Source organism: Nymphalis io, chromosome 17 (assembly GCF_905147045.1).
Source record: "Nymphalis io chromosome 17, ilAglIoxx1.1, whole genome shotgun sequence".
Lineage (NCBI taxonomy): Eukaryota > Metazoa > Arthropoda > Insecta > Lepidoptera > Nymphalidae > Nymphalis > Nymphalis io.
The window spans coordinates 2,723,912-2,737,935 of record NC_065904.1 but is presented as its reverse complement, the minus strand read 5'-3'; the positions used below and the strand labels follow the sequence as shown (position 1 = coordinate 2,737,935).

General features: G+C 37.4%; 2 protein-coding genes across 8 annotated transcripts in view; one reads left to right on the top strand and one right to left on the bottom strand.

Annotated features, from left to right (window-relative positions):
* LOC126774939 (transient receptor potential cation channel trpm) overlaps window positions 1–3,365 on the bottom strand; it is a 269,678-nt gene extending 266,313 nt beyond the window's left edge. For all 7 annotated transcript variants that reach the window (XM_050496600.1, XM_050496602.1, XM_050496605.1 and 4 more), the window contains exon 1: window positions 3,054–3,365. In XM_050496600.1, coding sequence (XP_050352557.1) covers window positions 3,054–3,143 — 90 coding nt within the window. In that variant the 5' untranslated portion in view covers window positions 3,144–3,365. The remainder of the gene's footprint in view (window positions 1–3,053) is intronic.
* Window positions 1–14,024, top strand: part of LOC126775027 (5-formyltetrahydrofolate cyclo-ligase) — a 140,563-nt gene that overhangs the window by 111,798 nt on the left and 14,741 nt on the right. The gene's annotated exons all lie outside the window — the stretch shown is intronic.

The following is a 14,024-nucleotide window of genomic DNA, read 5'->3' as shown; positions in this document are numbered from 1 at the left end:
AAAGTTCGAAAGTATAACACGTTTTAAGTAATTTTTCATCGAACTATGTAGTATCAATCGTGTTGATAATAAATTGAATGAATTAATGAAATCAGTCTGCGTACAAACCGAACTCCGATCAAAAATCTGCGAAAATCCGAACTTAATATTATAAAGAAAGTTTGTTTGTTTGTTATGCATTTACGTTTTAACTACTCATCCGATCACTGTGAAAGTTAAGGTACATGAAAGGACATTAAATACCTAAAAAACTTGCGCAAACTAGTATCAAACAAATGGCTGCAAGTGTTTTGAAACCGTTGCAATGCAAGTCTAGTTCCGTACAATATTAAACTTGCACCATCATAACCTTCAACAATTTCTTACCAGTTCGAAAAATGTTAAAGGTTAAATGCTTGATAATGTGAGTTTAAAAATGATGTTCTGACCGATTTCAGCAACGGCGGCTATTCTCAAAGGAGACTAACACACTGCGAAGGACATATTATACATTAGTGTTTGAACACAAACTGTACATTAATGCATCATCTATTCCCTCACTCTAACAATCCGATGGGACGGCAAATCCGATACGACCGGAAATATATCAGACGTAGGACCAACGGCTTTACGCGCTTGCCGAGGCACGGGAGAGCACACATCCAACATCCAGACTCCGGGGTGCTACTGAAAATGTTTCGACAGAAAATGTCACTAATTTTTATCGGCCCGAAAGGGGATTTGAACCCAGTACCTCGGAATCTGCGGCCTTATATCTAACTACTAGACCAACGAGGCAATCAACCATTAAAACTACAGCTGCATCCAATCATTGATTAATTATAATCTATTACTCGTCATCTGAAAGTGTTCTGTATCATATTTAAGACGAAAAGAGAAATCGGGGTCAATTATTTTAATTAATTATACTTATTTAATTTTACAATTTTAGCGTAAATCCTTATTCAATATACTCATTTCGGATATCCCAATGTTTTATATCGCTTAGCAACACTAAACCGTTATTTATCCGATTCGTAATTATGTATATTTAATAATGCAATAATAATAGTAAAAACGCTTTTTACTTTAAAACTGTTTAATTTTTGCATTATCTTTCTTAATTGCCTTATTATTCTTTACATATATAAATTACCCATAAACCTGCATAGAAAAAATAAAGTGAAATACGTTTCAAATCTTCTTCTACACAGGCGAGAGATTTATAGACTTACTATTTTATTCGTTCATTATGTATGGAGCATTATATAAGAATTATACCTATATTAAAACATAAAACATTCCTTAACCATCAGTGCGTCAATCATTCGAATGAAGATGTTTATATAATTATACTATACCAGTACTTACACTGATGGGTGGTTGGTACTCAGTAAAAACCTGTCTAGGTAACCCATTTATCACTAACAACTCCCTTATGCTCTAGGAGATATTTATTTTATCATTTTATAGCTGACACTCCGGTTTTTTATATTACGCGATTTAATATTTATTAAAACCTTTTTAGTGGATATTATCTAAATATTTTTTTAAGGATTTTAGCATTACACTATTGAAGAAAACATTATTGATATAACTGAATAAAACAAAGTTACGGCTTTTCAACCTGAAGGTGTCCTTAACCGTTTAGTAATTTTGTACAGTTTATACGTTGCGTCTAATTTAAACAAATAAGTAATGAATTAACGTAGATAAATTATTTTAGTTGTCTATTAATATTATAAATAAACTAATTGTCGGTAAGCTGCAATACTAGTGCTTTTACGGACATCATTCCACCACGCTACTTCATTGCGAGTTCCCACGATGTTTCTCTGTCAAACGCGAAAAGAATTGCCAGTACAATTTTAAACAATAACCGAAACCACCCGGATGTGAACCTACGTTTTTCGTTTTAGATCTACATGCTCTATCCATTATAGTAAAATAAAATAAAGATCAAGATTTATTGTACTGCCTTTTTGATGGACATTCCTTTGTTCCTTGAAACTCGATTTACGCTCGGACTATAAGAAATTAGTAGGCACTTAGTTTTACTTCGCTCGTAAGTAATACGTGTCTTATTTAATAAATAAATTATATAGGTACTGTTATTATCACTGTAACGTATAATTTGACGTTAAGCTGTACAGATTTTTTTTTTCATTTTAATAACTCAAGTAATATTTACGATACTTTTTATTACATTACGACAAGGAATAATATATTATTTCTTCAACTTTATTCAAATGTTTTAGTCGATGTACAGTTCAAAGTACTATTAATTTTTAATCTGTCAAGCTAAGTCTCGCTCTAAACGTTTACACAATGCGCAGAAAAATGAACATTCATAAAGTTACGGGAAAATTCATTTATAATTGCAAAATGGTTTATGTGATTTCTATTACTTATATAACGTGACAGTTCTAGAATATAATTATTAATTATTATTAATAATTCTAAAATGTTAAATCATAATTGCTTACGTAATTCGTATCTTATAATTAATAATAAGTCATTGACATTTAAAAACAAAAGGATAATAACTGAAGTAACGGTTTGTTTTGTCTGCAGGGTGTGAACTTACTTGGCGGTATTGTTTTAAGTTAAACATAAAACATTCATTCGTATTACGAATTTAGAAACAGTTGTTGCGAAGTAGGATTGTTTTTGGAGATACTCATCATTTCTTTATTTTATAAAAGTTTTTACTAAATAGTAACTAAGGTTTAATTTAAATAGCAATAAAATAATCTTCGTTTTCGAAATTAAGAAAATTATTATTTTATCCTCTTAATAAAATGAGTTATATTTTTAGTTCAAAGTATTAAAAATACATTACAATTTCGCACACATAATTTATAAGTTTTATAAAAAAATATATAATGCATACACATATTATGTAAAAGATAATAACAAATTAATTGCAATAATGAACGAAGCAATAATGACTAACTATCTTTATTTTTAACCTTAAACGTCAAAAAGATAACCTAAAAATTTAACTGTTTCAGTTGGACGCCTTTGTTTAGTTTACAACATTGTTCGAAACGTAAAACTTATTTAAAACTTACCGTTTTTACTTCACTATTAGATGATTTCGCGGTCGACATCGCCTTGATCATCCTACTGGAGTTATCCAGAAGGCACTTTTGGATACTCATAGCTCCTTTTTCAACACTTCACACATAAATTCACATCATTGGCATCACAAACTTAACACGTAACCGAAATACAACACTATTATTGGCCCATTACTTTTTCAGAACAATATTCACATTTTATAATTATAGTTGCAAAACTCGCGGCGTGTTAGGTTATATCCATTGATTTGACGTAAGAAAGTTTTAGTAATGCGGAGCGCGGACACACGTATACATGGGATTGCGAGCGGAGCTCTACTGATGCGATGCGTGTTCCGTGCGGTCACCGCGGCCGGTGACGACAGCTGACGCTAGCGCCCCCTGTCTCAGGATCCCGGGCAAACAAAGGAAATATTATTTAAACCCTCGCCACACCTTGAGGGTTCAAAGGGTTATTTGAAAATATTAAATTACAAATAGGTACTGAATATTTCTTATAAAAAACAATATTCAATGACTCGAGTCAATGGTGGCTGTTGGCATACAACTAAATGTATGAAACATTTTACAAAAAATGCGATTATCATTTATTTTTAAATGAATATATATGTACTTACTATTGCATTTACTTAATATGCAAGGCTAATCTTTTATTTATCAAATAAAATTTGCACAAGTATGTAATATGTTAGATTAGGTAAAGAGATTAGATTATTACTGACATTGCAATTGCGACTAAAGTGGACGCCTCATTTGGTAAAAAATTGGGGCCTTCAAACTTAACTATAGAAATAGAAATTTATATTTTTATATGAATATTTGTCTTAATTGAATGCTTGTTAAGTTTTAAATACTTTTGCAGTCTCATTGCCGTTTCTAATTTTCTTACTTTTGCCGTCTTTTTACTCCTATTGTATACATTTCTTCCTTCAAACATTAAATGCTAAAGACGAGACACTATGGCACTAATAAGTAAACCGTCATTCTGCTATTATCTCAATCAAAGCGATTTCCGAACGTTATAATATGTTCGTTTCGAAGTTACGTTGTTACGACGTGAAACAGAGCCGTACATTTTTTATACACTGTTATTTTAAGAAATAACTTATGTTATATAGCTAGGCTTACAATTAGTGTGCCTACATTGTTTTATAACAACTACCTACGAACTAAAGTAGGTTACTCAACAATGTTTTTACTAAACACGCGACAAATAATTATCTAAATAATTACGTTCTTTTGTGAAACCGAATCACATATTACATGCTTGTTGTCACGTGACTTGGGAAAACGAATACATATATATGTATGTACGTGTGTGTAATGTAATATATGTTAATAGAAAACGTAGATATTCGATGAGGCTTATTAATGTTACCGAAAAATAATCAGTAAATATTATTATCAATCAGAAATAAATGTTTCTGACATGTTTTTGTTATTCATTTATGTTAACGTGAATACCCTTTTAGCTCTGCGGTCGCTAGACATTATATTCCCAGGGTGTGGCTCGTGGGGCCAGCCAGAGGAACTCGAGAAGCGCTAAGCTAGGTCAATTGGAATCCTAAGTCCTGTTATTTACGATCAAGTTGCATTGTAAATAGGTAGGTATAAGTTTATCCGTCAATAAAACTTGCAATGTGACTTAAGTAATCTCAAATAATAACTTTAAAATAATATTAGTGTTCATAAAAAAATAAGAATGAAATTCGACAGTAATTGAACATTGCATGTATTATCCAATGTTATGTAGTAATATTACGAAGAATACTTCTAATCCCTTCACATCGAAACATAATCTTCGATATAAAAAAGAAAAAATTAGGTACATTAAGAACTAAAAAAATTATATAGGTTACAAATACTGCAATTTGCAGACAAACGAGATAGGCTATCTTGTGTACCTTATAATGAAGAAACTGACGTAGTTTGGATATCAATAAAAGAGAATACAGTTAAAATATTTTAATACAGTTTTAATCGTTTTCTTTGGCTGGATGTGAGCTTAGTGATAAAATTTTTTTTTTTTTCATTATTATTTCATTAACGACAACCCTAAGTTAAAAATATGTATAACATTTTAAAAACGTATTTATTATATATTAGTACATTTGGCAAACTTAAGAACGTAAATAAATAAATTCGAAGACCGATCCAAAACACACACCGTTCCCCCTTTAACAAATAGCACTTATACAAAGTCACTATTAAATATAACATGTAAAAATATGTACATGTTAACTACACACTGTACGCCATAATATTCAGACACAGTGACATCAACCTCCCGTATTTCTTGAAGCGTTTCAATATTTACTTCAACCTTGACTAATCTTAAGACGAGACTTTGATGTATTCGTTTGATAACGATAAGGCAGGTGTAATTAACACGCACAAGATTAATGACTTGTGTGATATTAACCCGTTCTGGAATTTAGATTTTCCGTTCGAAATCGTATAGTTTAGTCAAATGGTACGTATAAAAGGCTTTAAGCGCTCATTCCAATTCCAATTGAGCCTACGAGAGTAAATTAAAAAGTTTATATCAGACAATTTATATTTGTCAAAATTTGCTATATATCAAAAGTGGAGTATAAATCTGTGGTTGATTTTTAATTGTTATAGATTAATTGATGTACTTTTTATGATGTAATGTAAAATGTATCTATTGATGTTGAAAAATACTTATACGGCAACTAATAATTAAGATTTAAGATTTTTTTTTTGTTTTTATTATTTTTACATATTATTTATAAAAAAGTTCATGATTGAGTCTGCCCGAGATTTTGTGAAAATAATGAAAACTAGACCATGCTTCGTTGTTTCAAATTCAAATCTGATTTGTCTATTAGAACAATTCACTATAAAGTTATAATGTTAGCCTTGTGTTAGCAATCTAAATTCAAAGATGTCTCATGTCTCAGGTCGTTGGCTCCTGACCTGACTGTTGACTGACCTGGCTGACAGTTAGGCTAAGGTCTTAGTTGGGGTAACATGCGTGCAAAACAGCACTATTTAATTAAAGCACACACATTCGCATTACAGTAGGGTAATTACAATTAACATGAATATGAAATATAACCGTTTCTATGTAAAAAATCATTTTATATTTATTTTTATTAGGTATATAGCAACTACATAATCATTTAGGGTGAACACAATGTTAGCGCAATTCAAGACACAAGGATTAACTTATTTTGGGAAACTTAACAAGTTTTTATCAAAGCTATTCATTACAGGAAGCAAGGAGTTTTTTCTTACATCATTAAAATAAATTCATAACGCAGAATATGATTTTGAAATGTCAGAAAGTGTTACGATATTAACTGTAACAATTACAACATTTATAGGACACACGCATCAACTTAATTACTATAAGTCGGTTTTCAACACTTCACGAGTTAAATGCGATGTGAGTTCATAAAAAATGTTGCGTTTGTTACGTTGATAATTTGGAAATCCGATAAATACACACGCGGTTGTATTTAATTAAGGAAATTTACTAGTTATAGGGAATTGTTTTCGATTAGTCTGCGGTTAAGATATACTATGTTACATATATACTTCCTACAGTTATAATGCCTATGAGAGAGAGATCTAGAGATCACGTGACCAACGCCTTTCTGATGTACATACATAAAGAAATCCATTCCACTTGATCTGATTCAAACCCAGTTCATGTATGTAAGGATTTCTTACTGAGTAATTAGTGTTAGTCTTGCCTTACTGATCAGTACGGCACGACTATAAAGCAGTGCTACTGGTCGCCATTAGGCGGAGGAGGGTTCTCAATTGTAGATAAAAGATTCCTTAACATCGCCAATGTGCCAACATTTGTATGAGTGACTGAAAATTAAATTTGTAATATCATTTACTTTTATTGAAATTAATTTTAAATTCTGGACATGGCCAACTAGACCAGTTATTAAAGTCTTGTTACTTTAACGTTAACTTCAAGTCATCTTATGGGAAAATACCACTTGTATCAAATATATATAATAAAAATATATATATTAAAATAAATAATAATTAATAATTTACTGGAGGTAGAGTTATATGCCGTATGAGTATATCATCGCCGTCATTATTTTAACGTAAAACATCGATAATCAATATTTTTTATTTTTGTTTTTTGTCTTCTTCCTTTGTTTTTTGTGAACCACTCTAATAGGGACAGGACAGTCTAATAGGACAGGACAGGATAGTCTTTCTATACAGGCACGACAGACACATCTTAGCCTTAGACCCTATAGTCAGCGGATAACTGATCACCAGGTCTCCCTTTGCCAATAAACAATGTTTCTAAAAGTCTTGAACTTGAAGTTTATCTGTCTATTGTTAAGAGTAAAACATGTTTGTTACTATTTGCCACTAGATGGCGATACTGGTGGTAGGGCTTTGTGCAAGCTCGTCTGGGTAGGTACCACCCACTCATCAGATATTCTACCGCAAAACAGCAGTACTTGATATTGTTGTGTTCCGGTTTGAAGGGTGAGTGAGCCAGTGTAATTACAGGCACAAGGGGCATAAAATATTAGTTCCCAAGGTTAGTGGCGTATTGGTTATGTAAGCGATGTTTGACATTTCTTACAATGCCAATGTCTAAGAGCGTTGGTGACCACTTACCATCAGGTGGCCCATATGCTTGTCCGCCTTCCTATTCTATAAAAAAAGATGGCGATGATTCATTATTTGAAATTCCTGAATCACGCTGTCTAAGTTTTTTTGTAATAGTACATATACGTAATATCAATGTTACAAAATTGATCAAAAATTCTGTGAACAGTGAAATATAGTTATTATTTCGTAAATCATTTGGTCTCTGTGAGTACATCGGGAGTAAACACTATTGTTTATATATATAATTATATAATTGATGTACACTTACTAGGCAGAATATTGTACTACCTCAAGTTATTTGAAATCAAAATGACATCAAATAAAATGTAAAATAATACTTGTTTCAGTTTTCCTTTAAAAATTAGAAAATAATTGTCCTTTTATTTTACTGGTGGTAGGGCTTTGTGCAAGCTCGTCTGGGTAGGTACCACCCACTCATCAGATATTCTATCGCAAAACAGCAATACTTGATATTGTTGTGTTCCGGTTTGAAGGGTGAGTGAGCCAGTGTAATTACAGGCACAAGGGACATAAAATCTTAGTTGCCAAGGTTGGTGGCGCATTGGCTATAAGCGATGGTTGACATTTCTTACAATGCCAATGTCATCATATGCTCGTCCACCTTCCTATTCTATAAAAAAAAAAAAAAAAAAATCGTTTCGTAGCATAATTAATGTAATTTTTGTTTTGCCAAGTCACCCTACAAGACTGCTAAGGTCAGGTGGCAATTTATATAAAAGCTATTAAAGTTGGCGATCCATCTTCTCCAGGCTAGCATCCCTAGAGAATGCTCAAAAAGAAGGACATTCTCGAATTACGTTTTTCTGATAATCTTTTTGTGAATAATCTAAACATTAAAAACAAATAAGTAAAGATTAAACATAAAAAGATAGCGAGTTCAAATCCGCTCACTATTAAGCTACATAAGTGCTTTTTCTTGTTAATAATTAAAATATATATAAACGTCAGGTTTATTTAATGAATGTATTAAAACGTATGTAGTACTCACTCATGGCCTTCTGGCAGCTGACATGTTTTATATAATCTATCAAAGACGTTAATATGAGCCCATAGACAATTAATAATTTTATAAACTCGACATATATGTCTAACCTAACACAGTCAGTAGACAATCACAGCTAGGATGTCAGTACTCATCTCATTATACATACTATAATCGCACAAAGCTTAATGCTCCTGTGAAAGTCGTCTACAAGCACCGCAGCGAACACACCCGAGGCGTACCAGAGGCGGAGCAAGCTCATTACCACCCGAAACAGATTATTGCATTTGACATTTGTAGGATTATTACATTTGACATTGAATATCAGACACAGAAGCAGTCAATTAATTTGGTAGAAATGCAACTTCGTAGGAACATAATTGACTGTACATCCGTGCAGTGACGGAAAAAGAATACATTTCACTGCCCCTCTCTTTCCCATGGGTGTCGTAAGAGGCGACTAAGGGATATCTGAGCGACCATCTGCTCATCTGGTGGTAGGATGCTAACATCCGCCTGGCTTGTTACCACCGTACGCATGGTGAAAAACTCGTGAAGTGGCTTGCAGCCGCGTTTCGAGGTCAGCCAGCGTATAGCCAGAGCCCGAGCGAGTATTGCCGCGATGGGTGTTGGTCCGATTGGAGACGGCTGTTGAACCAATGCCGGGGGAAACTGTATTGACCTGCCGGACAGGGAGACCCGAAGAAACGGCTGTTCCGCTGGCCGCCCGTGGCATAGTACAGGGGCCCGAGCGTGCCTAACCAGCTCGTGAGGCTGCCCCACCAGGCCACGCATAATCTCGGGGTGGACCGTCGTGCCGGTTGGTGACCGGTAGGTGGGGTCCCGGCGGCCACTTCCGGGGGGGTTCGGGGGCCCTTCCGTCCGGCGGGTCAGTGTATTTTTCCTTTTGGCAACCACTTGGGGAAACACGCCTCCACACTTTGCCCATCCCTATCGTGGCAATACATCGCTCGCTTCACGTCTCTTTTCCATTTCATTTTTCCCAAATGGCGCAACAAAACAAAAATAACGGTCGTACAGCGGTGCACACCCCCACCATACCCTCGCTGTTTGAGGTCGAGTTCTCTAACATCCGAGGACTCCACACTAACCTCAACGCTGTCCACCACCATCTCGAGACAGCACGGCCAGCAATGTTGTTTCTCACGGAGACACAAATAATCCGTCCTGCCGATACCAGCTACCTTAATTATCCCGGCTACACGCTTGAAGAATCCTTCAAAGCGAAAGCCGGAGTATGCTTGTTCGTCAGGACGGATGTTTGCTGTCACCGACTGCGCTGCTTGGAGGACCCCTCCTTCTCCATGTTGGTGGTACGTGTAGACCTGGTTCGTCAGAGCCGAGTCTACGTGTGCCTCTACAGATCCCACAATGGTGACTTGGAGACAAGCCGATTATTTGACCATCTTAGTCGGGTGGCAGATGCTGCGCAAGAGCAATTTCCTAACGCGGAATTGGTGTTTTTGGGGGATTTTAATGCTCACCACGAATCCTGGTTGAAATCCCTCAAAACTGACCATGCTGGAAGGACTGCTCATGCTTTTGCTTTCACACATGACTTGACCCAACTGGTTGATCAGCCCACCAGGATCCCAGACATTGATGGGCAAGCACCTTCTCTACTGGACCTTCTGCTGACTTCTCACCCGGTGGAATATTAGGTTGTGGTTCAGGCTCCTCTTGGCTCTTCGGATCACAGCCTTATTTCTACCAGAGTGCCACAGGCCAAGCTGCCGCCACTAGCGGCAGCTTGGCCTGTGGCAACTATGCAAACCTCGCGTTTGGCACTATAAGTCGGCGGATTGGGACGGTATGCGCGATTACTATGCGTCTGTCCCTTGGAAGGAACGTTGCTTCAGTGGGAATGACCCGACAGCTAGTGCCGCTGCTGTTGCTGGCGAGATCATGCTGGGAATGGAATACTACATTCCTAGCTCAGATCTCGTCAGTAGGAGTACGCGTAACCGTTGGTTCACTCGTGAATGTGCCGATGCTGTATCATCTAAGCAGGCGGCATATCGCAAGTGGATCAACGGCTGCATTAGCGGGGCATCTAACATTGACTCACTGAAAGCAAACTATAATAAAAATTCCAAGTCCTGTAGAAAGGCATACACGAGAGCGGATGCACAGCGCATTGTACAGATTGGTCATGACCTTGTTTCGCATCCTAGGGGCTCCCGTAGCTTCTTGCGTCTGACCAAGTCTGTGCAAAACAATTTCTGCCAACCTTCGCTGCCACCGCTCAGAAATCCCGACGGATCGCTAGCTCACAGTCCGCAAGAGCAAGCTGATCTCCTGGCTAAACTCTTTGCCGACAATTCCGTCATCGATGATTGTAGTGCACTGCCACCTACAATACCTGCATGTGGCCATACGATGCCTGACATTAAAATCAGGCAACGTGATGTGCGTGCGGAGCTGCAATCACTTGATGTACGGAAAGCTAGCGGTCCCGATGGAATACCAGCCATAGTGCTGAAGAAGTGCGCAGCGGAGCTGTCTCCTGTGTTAACGCGCCTGTTCCAACTTTCTCTCTCTTCGGGAAGTGTGCCGGAGGCTTGGAGAAGAGCTAATGTGCAAGCGGTTCCCAAAAAAGGGGATCGGTCTGACCCGGCAAATTATCGGCCAATAGCTATCACCTCAGTACTTTGTAAGGTGATGGAACGGATTTTAAACAACCAACTGATCCATTACCTAGAAGATCACTGTCTAATTAATGATCGTCAGTACGGGTTTCGACCAAAACGGTCCACAGGTGATCTTCTAGCGTACGTAACGCACCTCTGGGGTGAAGCTATCGACAAGCATGGAGAATCGTTGGCTGTCAGCCTCGATATCTCCAAGGCTTTCGACAGGGTCTGGCACAGAAGTCTTCTTTTTTTTTTTTTTTTTTATAGTAAAGGAAGGCGGACGATGGGCAGATGACGACGAGCAGATGGGCCACCTGATGGTAAGTGGTCACCAACGCTCTTAGACATTGGCATTGTAAGAAATGTCAACCATCGCTTACATATCCAATGCGCCACCAACCTTGGGAACTAAGATTTTATGTCCCTTGTGCCTGTAATTACACTGGCTCACTCACCCTTCAAACCGGAACACAACAATATCAAGTATTGCTGTTTTGCGGTAGAATATCTGATGAGTGGGTGGTACCTACCCAGACGAGCTTGCACAAAGCCCTACCACCAGTAAAAAGCCCTACCACCAGTACAAAGCCCTACCACCAGCTTCTCTCCAAGCTGCCGGCATATGGTCTGCCTGCTCAGCTATGCACCTGGATTGCCAGCTTCCTACACAAGCGTAGCCTTCGTGTTTTAGTTGATGGTTGCGCTTCACAATTCTATGTAGTGAATGCTGGGGTCCCCCAGGGATCTGTGCTATCTCCCACACTCTTTCTTTTGCATATCAATGATATGCTCTCTCTTGGAAACATACATTGCTATGCAGACGATAGTACAGTGCATGGTGGATACCACGGACGCGCAGTGGCTGGGCGAGCGGAAATTGAGGAGAGGCGGAAGAATCTTGTCATTGAACTCGATAGGACGTTAGAGCTCATCGCCAAATGGGGCTCTGATAATCTTGTTGAGTTTAATGCCAAGAAAACACAGGTATGCGCTCTCACGGCGAAAAAGTCAACATTTTCCCCTCTTCCCTCCCTCTGTGGTACTCCGCTGGTGATGCAAAGCAAAATCGCCATGCTGGGGATTGACGTTCGCTGCGACCTTAGTCCAAGGGATTACATCGAGGCTGTTATAAAAACAGCTTCACGGAAACTCGGAGTTCTGAACAAGGTGCGGCGCTTTTTCACGCCACAACAACTGTGCCTGCTGTACAAAACACAGGTACGGTCTTGCGTGGAATATTGCTCGCACCTTTGGGATGGCTCCGCTAAGTACCTACTTGAGGCCTTGGACCGGTTGCAGCGACGTGCCGTACGCATTATTAGCGACGTAAAGGTCACAAACACCCTTGAACCTTTACAATTGCGTCGTGAGATAGCAGCACTGAGCGCTTTCTATCGACTGTATCACGGCGAGTGCTCTGAGGAATTATTCTCTCTAATTCCTGCTTCCCCCTTCCTTCTTAAGTCCACGCGAGCTGGTTCTCGATGTCACCGCCTAACTGTGACATCAATTCCATCGCGAACAAAGAAATTTGGCAACTCCTTTCTTTGTCGCACTTCCAAAAAATGGAATTCCTTACCAGCTCACGTGTTCCCCTCCTCTTACAACCCGGGTTCCTTCAAACGAGGCGTGAAGAGGCATCTTGCGGGCCGGCAAGGCGAAGGCGGCTAGTGCAGAACGTTTTTCCCGTCTGTACTGGCCGTCGTCGCGTTTGGACTCTACTACCACTTACCATCAGGTGGAGTAGAGTCATTTGCCCTCCCGGCGAATAAAAAAAAAAAAAAAACTATATTATCGTACTCTATTAATATGAAATATCATAAAATCATACACCAAATTTTTCGCAAGGTATTACAAAAATTATCGTCATATTATTTGAATGAAATGTATTTTTATTGACTAAACTTTTATTTATAATTTATCTCAACGAGATTTTGCATATACATACGATTATCTGCAAACTGGAATATGTAGCGTGGTCTCGTTGGAGCACTCAGATATCTCTCAGACTCAGATATTTTAGTGTTGGATTAAGCTCTCTGAAACTTAGAACAAGATATAGATTTATATATGTATAGGTTATCTATTTCAACGACAGTCTATGCACGATAGGACATTTACGGATTGTTTTGATATAAAAATTTCTTTCAATTCGCTACTGAGCAAACGTGAAATAAAATCACCTATATAAACCACGACGTGAATAATGCAAACATATCTAAAGTATATAATAACACTATTTTAGCGCATATTAAAGTACAGAATTGAATAAAACCGAATCATGTTCTGTTCCCCGACAAAATTCCTAATTTTATTGGAATCAGTATAGACTTTCGAGCGGATTGAGCAACAAACAGCAGAACAAACTTCTTTTTTCAAAGCCGAAATACCAATCACACTACGAAGTTTTAGCATGCTAAGTTTTTGGTAATAATTCATCTCGTGTATTACCTAAAGGTAATATGACGAGGAAAGCTACATGTCAGATAAAATCCTATCATATGCCAATCATATCTGTTTCTGTATTTGTATCATATTTTCTATAGAAACTTATTGATTTCATATTTTAATTAATTTATTTATTAGATCACCAACAAAGTACACACAGATACAGATAGCACACAGTTCTTAAAATATATAATAATAAGGCAACAAACACATTATAGCACAACAACTACAAATAAA